Source organism: Poecilia mexicana, unplaced genomic scaffold (assembly GCF_051168715.1).
Source record: "Poecilia mexicana isolate PSO_F unplaced genomic scaffold, ASM5116871v1 scaffold_18, whole genome shotgun sequence".
Taxonomy (NCBI): Eukaryota; Metazoa; Chordata; class Actinopteri; order Cyprinodontiformes; family Poeciliidae; genus Poecilia; species Poecilia mexicana.
The window spans coordinates 21,539,864-21,556,312 of NW_028263387.1; the positions used below are offsets into that span (position 1 = coordinate 21,539,864).

The 16,449-nt window shown below is 40.7% G+C and overlaps 1 protein-coding gene across 1 annotated transcript in view; it reads left to right on the forward strand.

Moving 5' to 3' along the window:
- The window catches only part of exoc6b (exocyst complex component 6B), an 87,305-nt gene that overhangs the window by 22,239 nt on the left and 48,617 nt on the right, over window positions 1-16,449 (forward strand). The window contains exons 8-15 of the mRNA XM_014996178.2: window positions 785-853; window positions 6,714-6,797; window positions 8,723-8,769; window positions 10,483-10,603; window positions 11,034-11,105; window positions 12,728-12,825; window positions 13,429-13,534; window positions 13,618-13,727. Coding sequence (XP_014851664.2) covers window positions 785-853; window positions 6,714-6,797; window positions 8,723-8,769; window positions 10,483-10,603; window positions 11,034-11,105; window positions 12,728-12,825; window positions 13,429-13,534; window positions 13,618-13,727 — 707 coding nt within the window. The remainder of the gene's footprint in view (window positions 1-784; window positions 854-6,713; window positions 6,798-8,722; window positions 8,770-10,482; window positions 10,604-11,033; window positions 11,106-12,727; window positions 12,826-13,428; window positions 13,535-13,617; window positions 13,728-16,449) is intronic.

Consider the following 16,449-nt stretch of genomic DNA (forward strand, 5'->3'; position numbering starts at 1 on the left):
GCAGAAATGTCCATCCAAGTTTAAACGGTAAAAGATGGCACTCGTTGCTCCAGGAGTGCCATCTTGTCCCGGCGGCGCTCTGACCTGCTGGTGGTCGTCCCTCTCCGGATCGGAGTTCCTCTGTTGTTCCCAAGCCAAGTACAATGCAGCTGAACTTGTCACCCCCTGCCCGCCCTGCGCTGGCACTCGGGTCTCTGTGGCTTATTGACGTCCTGTAAACTTGACTCAACCTTCTCCGTGTGAAGACCTTGTGTCGAACAAAGGCCTGACCCCGCAGTCGTCAGGGTTACGACCGTTTTGGCGCCAGCGGCCTTCAGAAATGCCAACCACCAGCCCGTCTTCCCCTTCCCTTCATTTAATGACCCTTATTTCTGTTTTACTCTTTTTGTTTTTTAAAGCTGCTTTTATTATTCGACATCAAAACATCTTTTCAACACCTTTAACTTTTGTCTTCCTTTTATCTTCCTGAATTTATTTACCCGATTTTGTTTCAGTTCTTTGTATTTTACAGAAAACACAGAACATTTTATTTTAAACATTCTGTAAATGTCCAGAAACAGAAAATAATACAGCAAAACTGCCTATAGGTTTAGTTTTTATTACCTTTTTATTTAATTTTTCATTAAGTGGGACACTTTAATCGTCACAGCTGGTAAAATTTAGCTAAAAAATTAATCATTTTTCTGCATTTTGCTGCTTATTTAGCTACAACTGTAACAGTTTGGCGTCATTTGTGTTTCCCCGTTTCTAGAGGATTAAAGAAATGTTTGTTCAACCTGTGCAGGTCCCAGGAGCTCAGGACCTGGTGGATTTCTCCCCAGTCTACCGCTGCCTCCACATCTACACTGTGCTGGTGAGTCCTTCCTCTTTAAGTTTAATAACACTGAACCATTTCCACCTCTGCTCTTAACCCACCTGTGATCCCGTTCTCACCTGTCCTGGTCTTTAAATCTGCAGAATGAATGAAGTCAGATGACTTTATGCTGATGATTCTGTTCTGGTGCCACGTTAGATCAACCAATCACCAACCTGCAGACTGCACTTAATATTTTTAAACCTAACTCGACCACTTTAAAATTGTGGTTAGGTTCTAAGAAAGCTAAACTGATGACCTTTCTGTGATTAAAATAAAATTCCAGCTGTTCATAATCTTACACTTACAGAAACTGACGTAGTGTCACATAACAAAATACTTTAATATAATCATCGGTCAGGTTATTGGTCTTTTACTTTGCATATTCAAAATTTGGTAAAGGAGTTTGAATTGAGATTCATTATAAATTAAACATTTTTACTCATTGTTCTTTACTGTACTGCAGGATTTGTTGGTTTTCTCTTCATTCAACGTTGGAGTCACCATCATCTTTTATTACTTATAAGGCTTTATTAGTAAGACTACTTCCTCCCTACTTCATTTCCGTTATTCATCAGAAATCTTTGCCGTGGTTCACCAGACTTTTTTTATTCCTAGAGTCTGTGGTATATATATAAAAAAACTTTCCATTTTGCATCACTGCAGGTTTAGTCTCATTTTATTTCTCCCAGCGTTGCCTGTTATTTTTCCTGGTTAAGTACAAGCTGAAAAGCTGTTGGTTGTGTCTGACTCGTCAGTGCGACCAGGTGTTACTCCGGTGCATCAGATTCATTGAGTCTGACGACGTGTCTGCAACCAGCAGGAGGTTTGTGTGGTGTTCTCCGAGGCCTCCAGGCCTGGCTCCGCTCCAGCCTGGCTGCGTGTCTCTTCTCAGTCTGAGCGAAAGCGACGCGGGTGGAGGTGTTGACTGGGCCACGGCGGGGTCAGCTGCGCATTTCTGGGGCTGACTGAGCGTGTTTGTGTGTTGGGGTTGTGACCGGGCCAGCTCGGCCACGGGGTCGGCGTTTCTGTGCACTGAGAGTTTTTTGTGTGGTGGGGCGGGGGCTTCGGAGGGGGGCTGACAGGAAGTGCATGAACTTTGACAGGAAGGAGAACGATGGAGGGAGTAAAGGAAAGCAGAATCAGGGTGAGAGAAAGGGTACGAAGGAAGAGATGATGGAGGGAGCGCAGGAGTGCAAGCTCCTGGGAAAACCGGCCAATCAGGAGACGTTTGACCAGGTTTAGACAGGTGATGGTGTGAACATTCCTAAAGTGAAGAAGGAGAAGAATTTATGAAAGCTGAACTTTTTCTTTGTTTATTCATATTTTCATGGTGTTACAGTTGTTGCCATTGGCCGGTTTTTACAGCTTGCTGCCAATTTGTACTTTTTTTGTGGAGCACCTTGCAAAAGTATTTGTACACCTTAAATTTTCCCTATTTTTGTCAGTGGATCCACACAAATACATAGTTTTTGCAGTGATTTACACATACAGATTTTAGCATTTTGTGGTATTCAGCAGGGATGGAGGGCTGGAGACCAGTCCTGACATGTTTTTTCCTGGTCTTGGTAGAACCAATCTAAATTTATCATACAACTATTGTGCAATGCAAGCTGATGAATTCAGCTTACAGATTGTATTTCAGTAGCTTAAGGATCAGTATTTGATAATTATTAGTTTAACACCAAGTGGTTGAAGCTGAGTAGCTACTCGTTTTTCTGGTCTTGACCTTGGAAGATCTGTTTTTGGTTTTGGAAAGGTTTGGAAGGTTTGCTCTTGGTTTTGGCGGTTTGGTCTTGGAAGGTCTGGTTTTTGGTTTTGGAAGGTTTTGGAAAGGTCTTGGAAGGTTTGCTCTTGGTTTTGGCGGTTTGGTTTTGGTCTTGGAAGAATTGACCTTAGTCTTGGAAGGTCTGGTTTTGGTTTTGGAAGGTTTTGGAAAGGTTTGGAAGGTTTGCTCTTGGTTTTGGTCTGGGAAGGATTGGCCTTGGTCCCCAAAGGCCTCATTATCTCTAGTCTCGATGTCTTTCTTGTAAAATGTCAGATTTGAGGTGTTTCAAAAAGTAACTGGTGGCGATAAACCCATAAAGACTCGGTGGTTTCACAGAGTACAGACCCAGAGAGGCTGAAGTCATACTTCTCTCTCCTTTTAGGATTTTTGGAGGAATGGCTGCAGAACACCAAATAGAAAGATTACTGGAAGCTGATAAATACTCATTTGATGTACTTATCAAAAGAACCAAGATGAAAAAAAAATCAATGGAGGATGTAAAATCAGTAGAAGAAAAGCTTTTAAGCGATGAATAAGCAGTGGTTGGAGAGGATGAAGGCCGTTGGAGGCGTAGCAGCAGAGAGTGAATCAGCTAAAGAGCGATAAGGACGGGTCAGGAGGGGAGGAATGGAGGAAGGTCGAGGGGAGGCTGAAAGGGCAGAAACAGGAAAGCCAGGAAGAAAACACAACACAGAGGGATTGAGATTAGAGAGAGGGAGGCAGCTACTGTGGGAGAAGAAGAGGAGGAAGGTGTTGAAAGGGTTGACCTGCTGACCTCTGAGGTCACCGCTCGTTTTGCCTCTCTGATGTTCCTGCTCACATTTTGGCCGTAGAAAGTGACGGAACGCTTTCGTTTACTTTTCTGGGGAGTCTGGAAGAGGAATCCTCTCTCCTCTCTCTCCCCTCGCCGTTTTCCGTGCCCAAAGTCCACGTTTTTCCAGCAGTTGTTGAGCAGCGTGGAGGCCGAACAATGCGCCTTTGTTGTAGTTCATGTTGGGCAACGTGGGCCGAGTTATGATTGATGTAAACACGGCGAGCAGAGAGGGAGGGGAGGGAGGTTGACAGCGAGGCACTTTCTTCAGAATCGGAGCCGGCCTGCTGAGGTTTTCCTTCTGGAGGAGACATCGTTCTGTTGGACTAAAGCGAAGGAAAATCGAGCACACACGAGACTTTACGGTCTTTAAAGAGACGGGGAAATGGTGCAGGTTGCTGTTTTACGATCCTCCAGTGTGGAAATGTTCAGCAAAAAGGAAAATCCATGAATGCCGAGAAGGAGCTTGGTCAAAATAAAATCTAGTTTTCCAAGTCGCCCATCGAGTTTCTCCTGATGTGATGAGAGTTACCTGAAAGTTAACAGCCACACAGAGCTGCTGAAAAGTGTTTGCACCTTTTTGAAATATCAGGTCAACCTGAATAAATACTAAAGCCCATTATTTTAGTCAGTTATCCTGGAAAAAGCACCCAAACCAGCCTGGAAGTTGAAGGAGTCGGTGGTGGTGGACGATATCGACAAAATCTTATCGCAATATTTTGTGGTCCTGTGTTGATAATGACAAATATGAATAAACTATTTACTAGCTAACTGTAGTGCCACAAACAAATTCTGTTCTTGAAAACATTCCCGTCTGAAATGGACTTTTTCATTTAAAAACTTAAAGAAGTTTGAATTTTAAATCCCTTCTTACATTAATAAGCCTGTCACAAAAATACATTTTGCTGGACTATAAATTGTCCCAGAAATTGTGATAAATGATAATATTGTCATTTTGAGACCATTTTCAACTAATATGATATAAATGATATTATAATGGCATATTAATTCAAGTCCAGCGTCTCAAAGGTCAAAAAGTTTCTAAGTTTAAACATCCAAACTAAACAAAGCATAAACAAATTGTATTTCAAAAATAATGATCATTCAGCTTTGACAAGGAAAACAGGCAAAAGAGGCAGGAAGTGCAAACTAATGTGAGTCAAATGTTTGCATCGTCTCTCAAAATGCCAGTTTTTCAAGACTATTAATGAAAGCAACTCGAACAGCTGTTGTCCGAATGGAAATTATTGATTTCATTTCAATTTATCACAAGATTAATTGCTTATTGTGACAGGCTTACATGTGAATTCCCCATTTGTATGTGACGATGGTAAAACTGGTTTGATTTGAAACATGAAAGCTTTTGACAAAAAGCAAGGGAAATGTTTTTTATTTAAATTAACATTTTTACAAAGTTTCTTGCAGTAGATAAGTGAACATTTGCTGTAATGTGGCCTTAAAACAGTGAGTTGTATCCACACATCTCCGCCTGTTGAACTCCATTAACCTCTCATTTTATTGGTTTTTGTCATCCTCGGTCCGTTTCAGTCTCTGCGTATCGTCTCACCTCCTTTGTTTCTGTGGCGATACAAAGGTCACACGTCCACATCCCAGCCCAGGTTTCACCCCTCTCTGGGATCTCAGCGCCGTAAAACGAAGAGTTCACGGCCGTTTGATGCCGCTCGCTTGTTTGAATGCTCATTGTTCGGCTTAGGGTCAAACTGGGAATTAAAGAATTAAAGCACGCCGTGTTTTCATCTCACAGCATCAAACTGAACAGAGTTCAAAGATGCTATCTAGATCTCCACCAATGAGATTCATATTTTTATACCAAATACTTTGTTTTCTTTGTAATTTATTGCTTTCAATGGACATCTTGCAGCCAAGACTTGCTATAAAAAAAAAGAATATTGTTTACTTTAAGTGCAAAACGATCATGTTGACTCTTTGGTCCCTTCAGGTCAGACAAAGGCTTCTTGAGATTAATAGAAATCCTTCCTGCCCACAGCGACTCTTTGCTGAGTTAGAACATTTCATTTTCCTTTAGAGCAAATTAAGTACTTTTGGTAAGACGTATTCTAGACAGACCCGCTTATTGTAAATTAAATATTTTATACAGCTTTGACCATACAGACCAAATTACATTCACATCAATAATCATTCCTGATGAACAGGGATTTTACTTTCTGTGTCAGTAAACAACGATTGGCACTCTTCTGCTAATGTGCTAATAACGACGCTAATTAATGTTTTGTAAACTTTCAGTTGAACAAAGTTCAACATCTGTGTTGGAAGTTTTGGTTATAAACTTCTTCTTCTTCTTCTTCTTCTTCTTCTTCAAGTAGGTAGATGTTTATATTCATGCTCTTATTCTGAAGGGGGTGGCAAGTGTTTTACGCAGCAGTTCCATTTCCTCTCCTCACTTCTCTTTCTGTTTTCCTAATGACTTTATTTATAACAAAAAAACACATAACAAAATAAAACTGACAGTATGGAACAAGTTAGTGAAGTTAGCGCCTTAGCATTAGCTTCTGCTAAATATTGCGTAGGAGTAGCGCTTTAACGTTAGCTCAGTTAAGGCAAAAATCTGTGCAACTGCAACTTTTGCTGCATAAATCAGTTGAAAGGTGGTCAGATTGTCCAAAGAAAAATAAAAGTTGATGTGCTTTATTGTGTAAATGTGAGGAATTGGTGCAGTAGGGACCATGTAGACGTCAGTGAATAACCTGATCTGTATTTGTTATCACAGTGGTAACAGCTGGTGGTCCATCACAGCAGATATGTGGGAGTTTATCCATGGTGGTCTGGTCAGGAGCGGAGGGGTTCTGGCTTTGGGCTTTTATCTCTGACCTCAGCAGTGACTGTAGGTCCTGGTTTCAGACCTCAAACAGACCTTCGCACAACCCACAGGGAGATAAGAGATAAACAGCTTCTGTGTAATGGAAGAAATAGATATGGAGTCATCAAGTTTACGAAAACAGATGCAGCTTCTATCTGTGTGTTAAGGCGGTGGTTGACCTCACCAACGGCAGACTGATGAGGTCACAATCTGTTATTCACTCATTTAAAATAACTGCACTGAAGTAACTGGGTCAGTTTAACTTACCATGATAACCTGGTGATGAAGAAATCAAACCTTTCAGGGAACAACTTGCAATCTTAAGTGTGAAATACTAATAATTTCCTTCATCCATTTCAGGTTTGGTAAAAGCTTTCAAACTCATACACTTGCTGTGCTCTGTTTGTTCACTTTTGGTTTTTAACCCCCGTTTATGTTTTAGGGTTTGCGTGATGTGTTTGAGAACTACTACAGAAAGCAGAGGAGGAAACAGGCTCGCCTCGTACTGCAGCCGCACTCTAACATGGTACGACCCGCACCGTCACGGTCATGGAGGGCCACTCACTTCTAACTGCACACACAACCCCCAACCTGACTCACTGGTACACCTAATAAACACCTTAACAAAGGTGAAAAAGTGCTTTATTTTGAAAATCATTGATGTGCTGTATTAAATTTTAACTTTTTACCATAGTGGATTAATGCCAGTCAGCATTACCTTAAGTACACAGCAGTTTGTGTGATCTCAGTTTGGAGAACCATTTGTAATATCACACAAAGAAATCACATTTTTGTTCAAGTAACTGGAAGCACATTTATGGCATTCCAGGGTTAAGAAAACAGCTATCTGGGGTTAAGCTAACAGCTGACTTGAGTCGATCAAGGCAATCGAGTAATAAGCTAGGATGATGCTAAAAACCAACATGAGTAACAGCTAACTCCAAATAATCTGAAGGCTAACTGGAGTGAAGCTAAAACGTAATTAAATTAAACAAGTTCAGTACAGATAAACTGTTGTATAGCTAAAAGTTACTTGGATTGAACATAACAAATAACTTCAGATAAACTAAAGGGTAACTCGAATGAAGCTAAAAGCTAACTGAATTAACTGTTAGCTACAGATAAACTGAAGGCTAACTAGAATGAAGCTAAAAGATAACTGAATTAACATCTATCTACAGACTAACTCAGATGAAGCTAAAAGCTAACTGAATTAACATCTATCTACATACAAACTAACTCAGATTAAGCTAAAAGCTAGCTGAATTAGCAGTTAGCTACAGATAAACTGAAGGCTAAGTAGGATGAAGCTAAAGTCTAACTGAATTAACAGATGGCTACAGATAAACTGAAGACTAACTAGGATGAAGCTAAAAGATAACTGAATTAACAGTTAGCTACAGATAAACTGAAGGCTAACTCAGATGAAGCTAAAAGCTAACTGAATTAACATCTATCTACAGACTAACTCAGATGAAGCTAAAAGCTAACTGAATTAACAGATGGCTACAGATAAACTGAAGGCTAACTAGGATGAAGCTAAAAGATAACTGAATTAACAGTTAGCTACAGATAAACTGAACGCTAACTCAGATGAAGCTAAAAGCTAACTGAATTAACAGTTGGCTACAGATAAACTGAAGGCTAACTAGAATGAAGCTAAAAGCTAACTGAATTAACAGATGGCTACAGATAAACTGAAGGCTAACTAGGAAGAAGCTAAAAGATAACTGAATTAACAGTTAGCTACAGATAAACTGAACGCTAACTCAGATGAAGCTAAAAGCTAACTGAATTAACAGTTGGCTACAGATAAACTGAAGGCTAACTAGAATGAAGCTAAAAGCTAACTGAATTAACAGTTAGCTACAGATAAACTGAAGGCTAACTAGGATGAAGCTTAAAGGTAACCGAATTAACATCTATCTACAGACTAACTCAGATGAAGCTAAAGTCTAACTGAATTAACAGATGGCTACAGATAAACTGAAGGCTAACTAGGATGAAGCTAAACGATAACTGAATTAAAAGTTTGCTAAACTGAAGGCTAACTAGGATGAAGCTAAAGTCTAACTGAATTAACAGTTAGCTACAGATAAACTGAAGGCTAACTAGGATGAAGCTAAAAGTTTATGCCATTAATCATAACAGCTAACATCAGCTAAACTGAAGGCTATTTAGTTTATCTGTTAGCTAAAAGCTAATTGGTTTAACCATAAGCGATAACTATGGTTATCAAAGTCAAGCTATCTCTACTCAAAACAAATTCTAGGTGCCAATTGCAAAGCTATTTTCAATCATCTTTTTTTATCTTGTAAATTAGCCTCTTAATGCTGTATGTCAATTATACTTCATTAAAGCTTGTTCTTTTAGTGATAATTTGCAACTTTCATGTGTTTTTCCTGTGCTTTCGAACCCTCTTCTGTTTCTCTTCCTTCTACTCGTCTCTAGCATGAAACCCTGGAGGGATACAGGAGGTACTTCAATCAGATTGTTGGGTGAGTCCATCCTTTATTAGCTTGCTTTTTAAAATTTATATAAACTGAAATGAAAGTAGAACAACATGTACCAGTGGCCACATGATATTTGAAATATTTGGCTTTCAAAATGTCTTGAACAAAGCAAAGTCTCTGATTGGTTTATCTTTATTTATCCTTCCTTCTGTCATCTTGATGCCTTTTCTATCCAGCTATTTATATACATTTGGAAATTTCATAAAGCTAAGAGCTCAGCTGGCATGTTAAACACTGAAGTTCATCACAGGACAGAGTCTCGTCTCTCGTTGATAAGATTCATGTAAATAAACCACAGGAGCTATAAATCGATGTCCTTTTGGACAGACCAGAAGTGTCGGGTGATTTGAGGTTCACCCACTTCTTCTGAGTTGAGTGTGAGGTAATGTACCAGGGCTAATTTATAATCTGCAAGCAAGAGATCAAGACATTGCTGGAAACATATGAGGTTTATTGCTGTTATGTTTTCCAAGGTTTTTCACAAAAAGAAAACAAAACAAACGAGAGAAAATGTTTGAAATCGGTCAAAAAAGTGGGCATTTTCCCGCAGTCGTCTGAAGGCAGAGAAAACTCACTGCAGCTCGTTGTGGTCTGGCGAAGCCTGAGCGGCCGACGATTTGATTGAGACGTCCTGTCAGCGCACATAAACCAAAATCGCTTTGATCCGTTCAGTCGGGCATCGTGTCGGGAACGAGCCGCGACACCAAGACGTCGGCGTCATGAAACGCCTGACTGGGTGGACGCACCGTTTGCACTCAGTGCCTGGATTCATCTCTGCTGCTCTGGAAACACAGAACAGCTGCAAGAGTATCGAAGCTGATCGTTATGGATGAAGTTTCTCTAACTTAAGGCGTCATTAGGAGTTTTGTTACAGCTTTTTGTTAGAAACTTGATTAGTGTCTGGCTAAAATAGTCGTTATGTAGAATACATTTTCATAATGCTCTCATCAGGTAGGAGATTTGGCTTAGGAATAAAATCTCTGATTTTTTCATACCAGATCTGATTTTTATTTATTTTTTCTAAAAAGGAAATTACAGAAACTACTTTCAAAAAGTGGATTTTATTTCAATCATCCATTTGTTGAGTTGTACTGCAGAGTATCAGGGACAGATGATGAGATTTTTTGTTTAGTTTTGAACAAAAACAATTCTCATAATTTTAGCAGAAAAAATATGAGAAAATTTGTTTTAATAAGAAAAATCTTTGAAAAAGTTATTATCTGACCTGAACTTCTCAGTTTGTGTAGATTTTTTAAAAATAGAAACATTCGTTTATAAGTTATGTTACTGATAATAATTTGTCAAAATATTAAGCATTTCTTTTAGCTATTCTGTAAAACTTATACCAAAACTTTGCAAGATGCTCAAAATTCCTCATTTATTTATTTTCCTGTTGGCGTTCTCATAAAATTACTACTTTATTCAAATATTACAACTTGTAATATTATGATTTTATTCTCTTAGTTAAAATTAAAAAGCTTAGCCTGGGCCTAATATTTTGTCGTACATTTGACCTGAATTAAAAAATCCAAGTAAATAAAAGCTGTAAAACACGCATGTCGAACAAGATGGCCGCCTTGGGCGTGCTGACATCACTCTGATCTAAGGAAACCCAAAAAGTTCACTGGTGGAAAAACAAACTTAAGTCATTTTCTTGCATTATGTTCATGAAGTGTTGCCGTTTCTGTCTCCGTCCAGCTTCTTCGTCGTGGAGGACCACATCCTTCACACCACCCAGGGGTTGGTCAACAGAGCCTACGTGGAGGAGCTCTGGGAGCTGGCTTTGTCCAAAATCGTCGCTGCCTTGAGGACGCACTCTGTAAGACGTTTTCTGATTATCAAACATCCGATCGATTATTCTGACCACTCGGACACAGTTGATTGAGTTTTCAGCTTACCCTACTGTAAAACTCTGCCCTGTAGTTGTTCAATATTGGCTGATTTTTCTAAAATATTCAGTAGAAAATGCTGCAAAAGAATCACAAACCATAAGTCCTGTTAGATACAGTAAGTTAATAACTGGCGTCATGTTTGTTTCACGTTTACTAAGACACTTCCTCTGCAAACTAGACCAACAATACTTGGTAAGATTTTGTGTTTTTGCAGTGTACTCGCAAATAAATCAAACAAAAATAAAGCAAACCAGCTTTCTGGAGAACATCTTTTAATTTTAACATCTGTAAATAATTTTGGCCCACAACGTTTGTTTCTGGCGATCTTCTAAACAACGCCCTGGTCTGTCTCTGCAGTCGTACTGTGACGACCCGGACCTGGTTCTGGACCTGAAGAACCTCATTGTCCTGTTTGCCGACACTCTGCAGGTTTGTGTGCTCGCCTCTTTGTGTTCACCCGGAGGACCATGAATCTTTTCTACAACTTGTTTTATCAGCATTCAGTCCGTGTCCAAGTGGACAGCTGCCAGTTTCCAGAGTCTCCTTTAATAACCAAACCATGTTAGAAATAATAGTTCATCATCATCCGATGTGAGTTTTTACTGTTTATGCGTCTCTGTTTATGAGCGGCCCTCGATGGATTGAGTGTGATGGATGAGTGGATGGAGAGATGGTGAGGGGTGTGGGTGAAAGCTGGATGGGATGAAAGCATGGAGTCTGATGAATGGGTGGTCTGATGCCCACCAGTCATTTATGTGAAGTGATGAGAAGCAGCTGAATCGATGCGCTCATATTTTTATTGGCTTTTATGTTCCAGTACACCAGGCTCCTTTTCATGAATGCTTCTCTCAATTTCAGGCCTGAATTTTTACTCTAATACCAAACAAAGTTCAGCATTTAGTCTTTAAGTTCCATCTGGAGTAGCTAATTAGTTGGAAATGCTAAATATTGAATCAAGCACACAAAAAATACGGGTCATTAAGTCTGTTAATCTACAAATAAACACTCTTCTCCTGAGAGATTTACTACTTCCTCTAAAGTGGAACAGTTAAAGGGTCAGTATTCGGTAAAATCGACTCTTTTCGGCCCGATTTTGTCTTATAATGTTATTCCCTCATCAACAACATACCTGGAGTGTTGGTTTGATTCTTTCATTCATGTTTGAGAAATGGAAGCTTCTGAGTTTCCATCTCACAGAGCAGCTCCTTCAGACTAGCCAGCAGCAATTAGCAAACACCCTGTGTGCATCAGCTGAGCTCATTATAGGAGCGACTTTTCAGTGCAACTGTGGTAAAAATGTTGTTAAAGGGTTAATAGAGGAGCCATGTTGTGACGACTTCCTGGAGGCGGAGCTTCAGAAAGAGCAGGAGTTTTTAAAGAGACAGAGCCCCAATTTCAAGGCGCTAACTTATGAAGTCAAATTTCTTTTGCCTTATTTGACTTGTATAACAACTGAAGAACATACATACTTGATTATGTTATAAAATGGCACTATGTACCTGAAAAATACCTAATATTGCCTCTTTAAGTCCAGAAGTATTCTTACACTTTATAATAAAATTATGTAAAAATTGTGTCAGTTGAAAAACAAAAAAAATTATTTACTGTTTAACTAGAATTTTTATTTTCCCTTTCTAATAATGAGTGTGGAAATATGTATTGGCATTTCAACAATCAAACATCCTTCCTGTTCTTTCAGACAAGCTTATCGTTTATCACGATAACTTCTGGTACAATTTATCGTCCAGCAAAATGTGTTATCTTGAGAGACTTATTTTCTATTTCATTCTAAACATTAGTTGTTTCTTTATCATTTTATTGAACGTTATTAAGAGCCTGTTTTCCAAGATAAAAACTAATGTTAATGTCAAAACTCAGTAGTTGGTATTGAAAGTCTCCTTCAATTAAATGCCTGGAAAACCAAAATGAACACATTTCCAGAGAATATGAACTCAAACGTGGCTGAAAATCTCCAGTTTTTGTTACTGTTTGATAGCAGTGCCAAGCTCGCATGTTTTTCACGTCGTTTTTTTTCCCGTCCTCATGTGCAGGGTTATGGTTTCCCCGTGTCCCAGCTGTTTGACATGCTACTGGAAATGCGGGAGCAGTACGGAGAAATCCTGCTGAAGAGGTGGAACCTCACCTTCAGGTAGGGATTAGGTTGTGCCGCGGTTATCAGAAGGTCACCAGGACCCTTTCTCAGAACGGCCCAGCCGGGGTTTGAAGTTTTACAAGCAGCCAGAGAGAGGAAGGGCTTTAAATTGCGTCCGGAAGAGAATGGGTAGTACCATTCAGGACTCGGGTTGGGCCAGTGTGTGCTCGGGCCCGGCGTGCCATTGTTCCAGCATCCCTTTTGTCCCGTGACACCACTGGGACTCGGAGCAGTGAGAACGGACAAACAAACACACACATTCCCTCTCTCCTTCCTCTCTCTTTCTCGTTCACACACAAGCACTTGGGAAGCCGCAGGAATGTTGTGTTGCATTGTTGGGGAGAGAGCCCTCTCCGGTTCACGGCCTCTCCATGGAACGCTGGAACGTCCGAGCTCCGCAGCGCCAAGAAGAAGTGGGGGTGTTGACTGAAGGGAGGGTGGTAAGAAAACCTCAAGCATCAGAATGACCCCCAGTGGGACGTGTTGGTTGTTTCTGAGAAGGAAAAACAGAGACTCATGGTGTCTTTCTCTCTTGTTTTATGGCATCTAAGCAGGAGATCGGAAAATATTTACCTGAGATTTCTGTTTGTTTCCCTGCAGGCAGATTCTGGACCAGGACAACTTCAGTCCGATCCCGGTTTCTACAGAGCAGGAATACAGACAGTACACTTCTCAGTTTCCCCTCCAAGACCCGGAACTGGAAAAGGTGGAGAGCTGCGACCTTGAACCAGGCCGTAAAACCACAGCAGATGAACCGAAAGCTAAAATAAAACTCCATTTGTCTTTTAGCTTTCCTTCCCCAAGAAGCTTCCCTTCTCCGAGTTTGTGCCAAAAGCCTACTGCCAGCTGAAAGAGTTCATCTATGCTTGCCTGAAATACTCCGAGGATCTTCATCTCAGGTGAGCTTCTTGGTGTTCGCCCAGTTCCTGGTGAAAAATTACAGCGTGTTGGTGAACTCAAGTGCTTCACTCCACTCAACCAGTGTCATCAGAAAATATCCTGCAGGGTATAAATAAAGCAGGTGAAAACAGAAAACTTACCTCCACTTTTAGACAGAAGTAAACACCAACAAGCATCACATGTGGGGTTCCTCAGGGCTGTGTGCTCGGGACACTCTTCATGTTAATGTGTAAAAATTGTCTAAAATACCAACAAATTGTAAAACTTTGTTGGTATGTTGTGTTACATACCAACAACTGTCACATTCTCATGTGTAACGCAGGTCATGGTTTGCAGACTAATTACTTTGCAGAATATTATTTTATCTTGACAATGATGATGCTTTTAAAAATATGAATATATATTCTATGTTTTTTAATCTGATCCGTTTTATGGGAAGATCCTTGAGGCCTTCTGTGAAAATTGAACGTTATTAACCTGTTTACGCCCAAGTCTGGCTCCCGTAAAACTTAAAGTTGCCAATCAATCAACCAATCAATCAGGTTTATTTGTGTAGCACATTTCAGCAGGAAGGCAGCTCAAAGTGCTTTACATCGTAAAAACACATAAATACAAAGTCATAAAAAACAACATACAGCCAACAGTTGTGAAAACCAGTAACACACGAAGCGGTTTTGATGATCATCAACACACATCAAAGTCGCCTCCAGTGTGTTTCTGTTTATGGAGGATTAAAGCTGTGCAGCTACTTTTCTGTCAAGTAGACAAGCGATCCAGAAGCGGTTTCCTTCCTGTCCGGAAGAATTGAACAAAGCTGGGACTCGGCCAGTCACACGCTGAACAACAGGCAGGAAAGCAGTCAGAATCCAACTCGCCCTCAATCACGACGCTTGAAGAAAGCAATCAGATCAATGGATAGGAAATAAATTGGAGAGGGTGGAAGCACTGATTTGTGATTGGAGCAGAAACGGGGGAACGAGTGATTACGCTTTGGCTTGAGACTGGAGGGAAGGAGCTGCTGCAGCAGATTCAGAGAAGCTTGTTAGAAGATGAATATGTCGGGCCCTTGGCGTTTTGCTTTGTAATGTTTGACATGTTGAGAATATAAACCAGTTCTGTCCTCATGTAAAACCCACAAACCAACCTGAGCAGAGCGAAGTGGATGTCCAAGTGGAAACCTCCTTCTGGTCTCTCTCTGACCAGACAGGACGAATCGCTGCCCTCAATCAGAGTAATGACTCCCAACTCTTTGAGCTCCCTTGATTTCTGCCGTCACGCACGCCCTGCTATCCGGTTGCCACGGCGGCACGCCTTCCTGTCGACTTCAGACATGCGCTGGCCCGCAGCGACGGAAGCAGACGGGATGATGGAGCCGGATTATAGTCATCGATATCCCTGACCTCTGGGCTCAACCTCGGCTCACGTTTGTAATTAGGCGGAAAGAAGCGACCGCAGCGCCCTCCCTCCGTAGGGACCAGGACAATGGCCTTAAAGGAAACCTGTGATGCCACGCCTCGCTTCTAACTCCTGAGCTGTAAACATGGGATGAGGCTGTAAACATGGGCAGATGTGACTGCGTTGAAGTTTTAAGTTGTTTAGTTGTTCGAACCTCTCTGCTTTGCTCGGATAGCATGTTCTCTTGTCTTTCCTAATTTGAAGAAAGCCTGAGAGAAATGGGCTCCTGCGTCATGTTGGCATTTATACCCCAGGGAAACATATGAGTCAAAATTTCCTCAAAAGTCTGATTAACTTTAAAAAGTTAAGTGCAAAAAATGCTTGATTCAGGCTGTCCATGTCAAAGACTCAACATGAATGTTAAAATTCAGCACTATTATCAGTATTTAAGAGAGAAAATGCCTGGTGGACGATGGAAAACGACAAACAAAATTCATTTTAAAGCTTTAGAACTAGATCTTTAAAAGAGCTCTCGATTTTCTGGTTCCTGCCAGACAAGACAAATTAATCCGATTATCACAAATCAAGTCGTGTGTTTTGCTCTTTTAGGCCAGGTTTCCCTCCAAATGTTCACCGATTATCCCTTTGACTTCCAAAACGTAAACATGCTCTTACTTCATTTGATTCTTTCATCCCTGACTTTGCTTTGTCTAATGCATCCGTGCTTCATCTGTTTGGCTGAAATCTGTGATTTTGAGGACTTCCCTCCCTCCTCCTGCCTTTAACCGCAGCTGGTTGGTAGAGCCATCGCTTTGCGACGTGACGGAGAGCTGGACGCTGGCTTGGCAGGCGCGTTGCAGATGGAGCTCTGTGGTTGCTCCTGGAGGAAAAGCGGTGATGAGGTGGCGAAGACGTGAACATCCGCGGGAACGAAGGCGACTCGTAACTTAGCCGGAAATAAGAGGAGCGTTTTGACAGAGGTTTTCTTATGTAATCCTCAAAATAAATTGTGGAAAGAACGAAGAAAGTGAAAATGAGAGGCGCTGCTCAGACTGAAAAAACGTCTCGGCTTCTCCAGTAGAAATTAATATTCATATAATAAAATTAAAAGGGAAAAGATGGATTTGAGGCATGTCATCTCTAGATGTGTTTATTGACATTTCAACTGTAAATATAGACACTGTTGTTATTTAGAAAGGCTCTGAATCTGCAGTTTAACCAGCAAATAACAGGAAGTCACACAATTGAAGCTCCTACTTCAAAAATAAGAGGACGTCTGTGCTAAAAGGAGTAATATTAGGAAAAAAATTAAATACGCTTATTCAC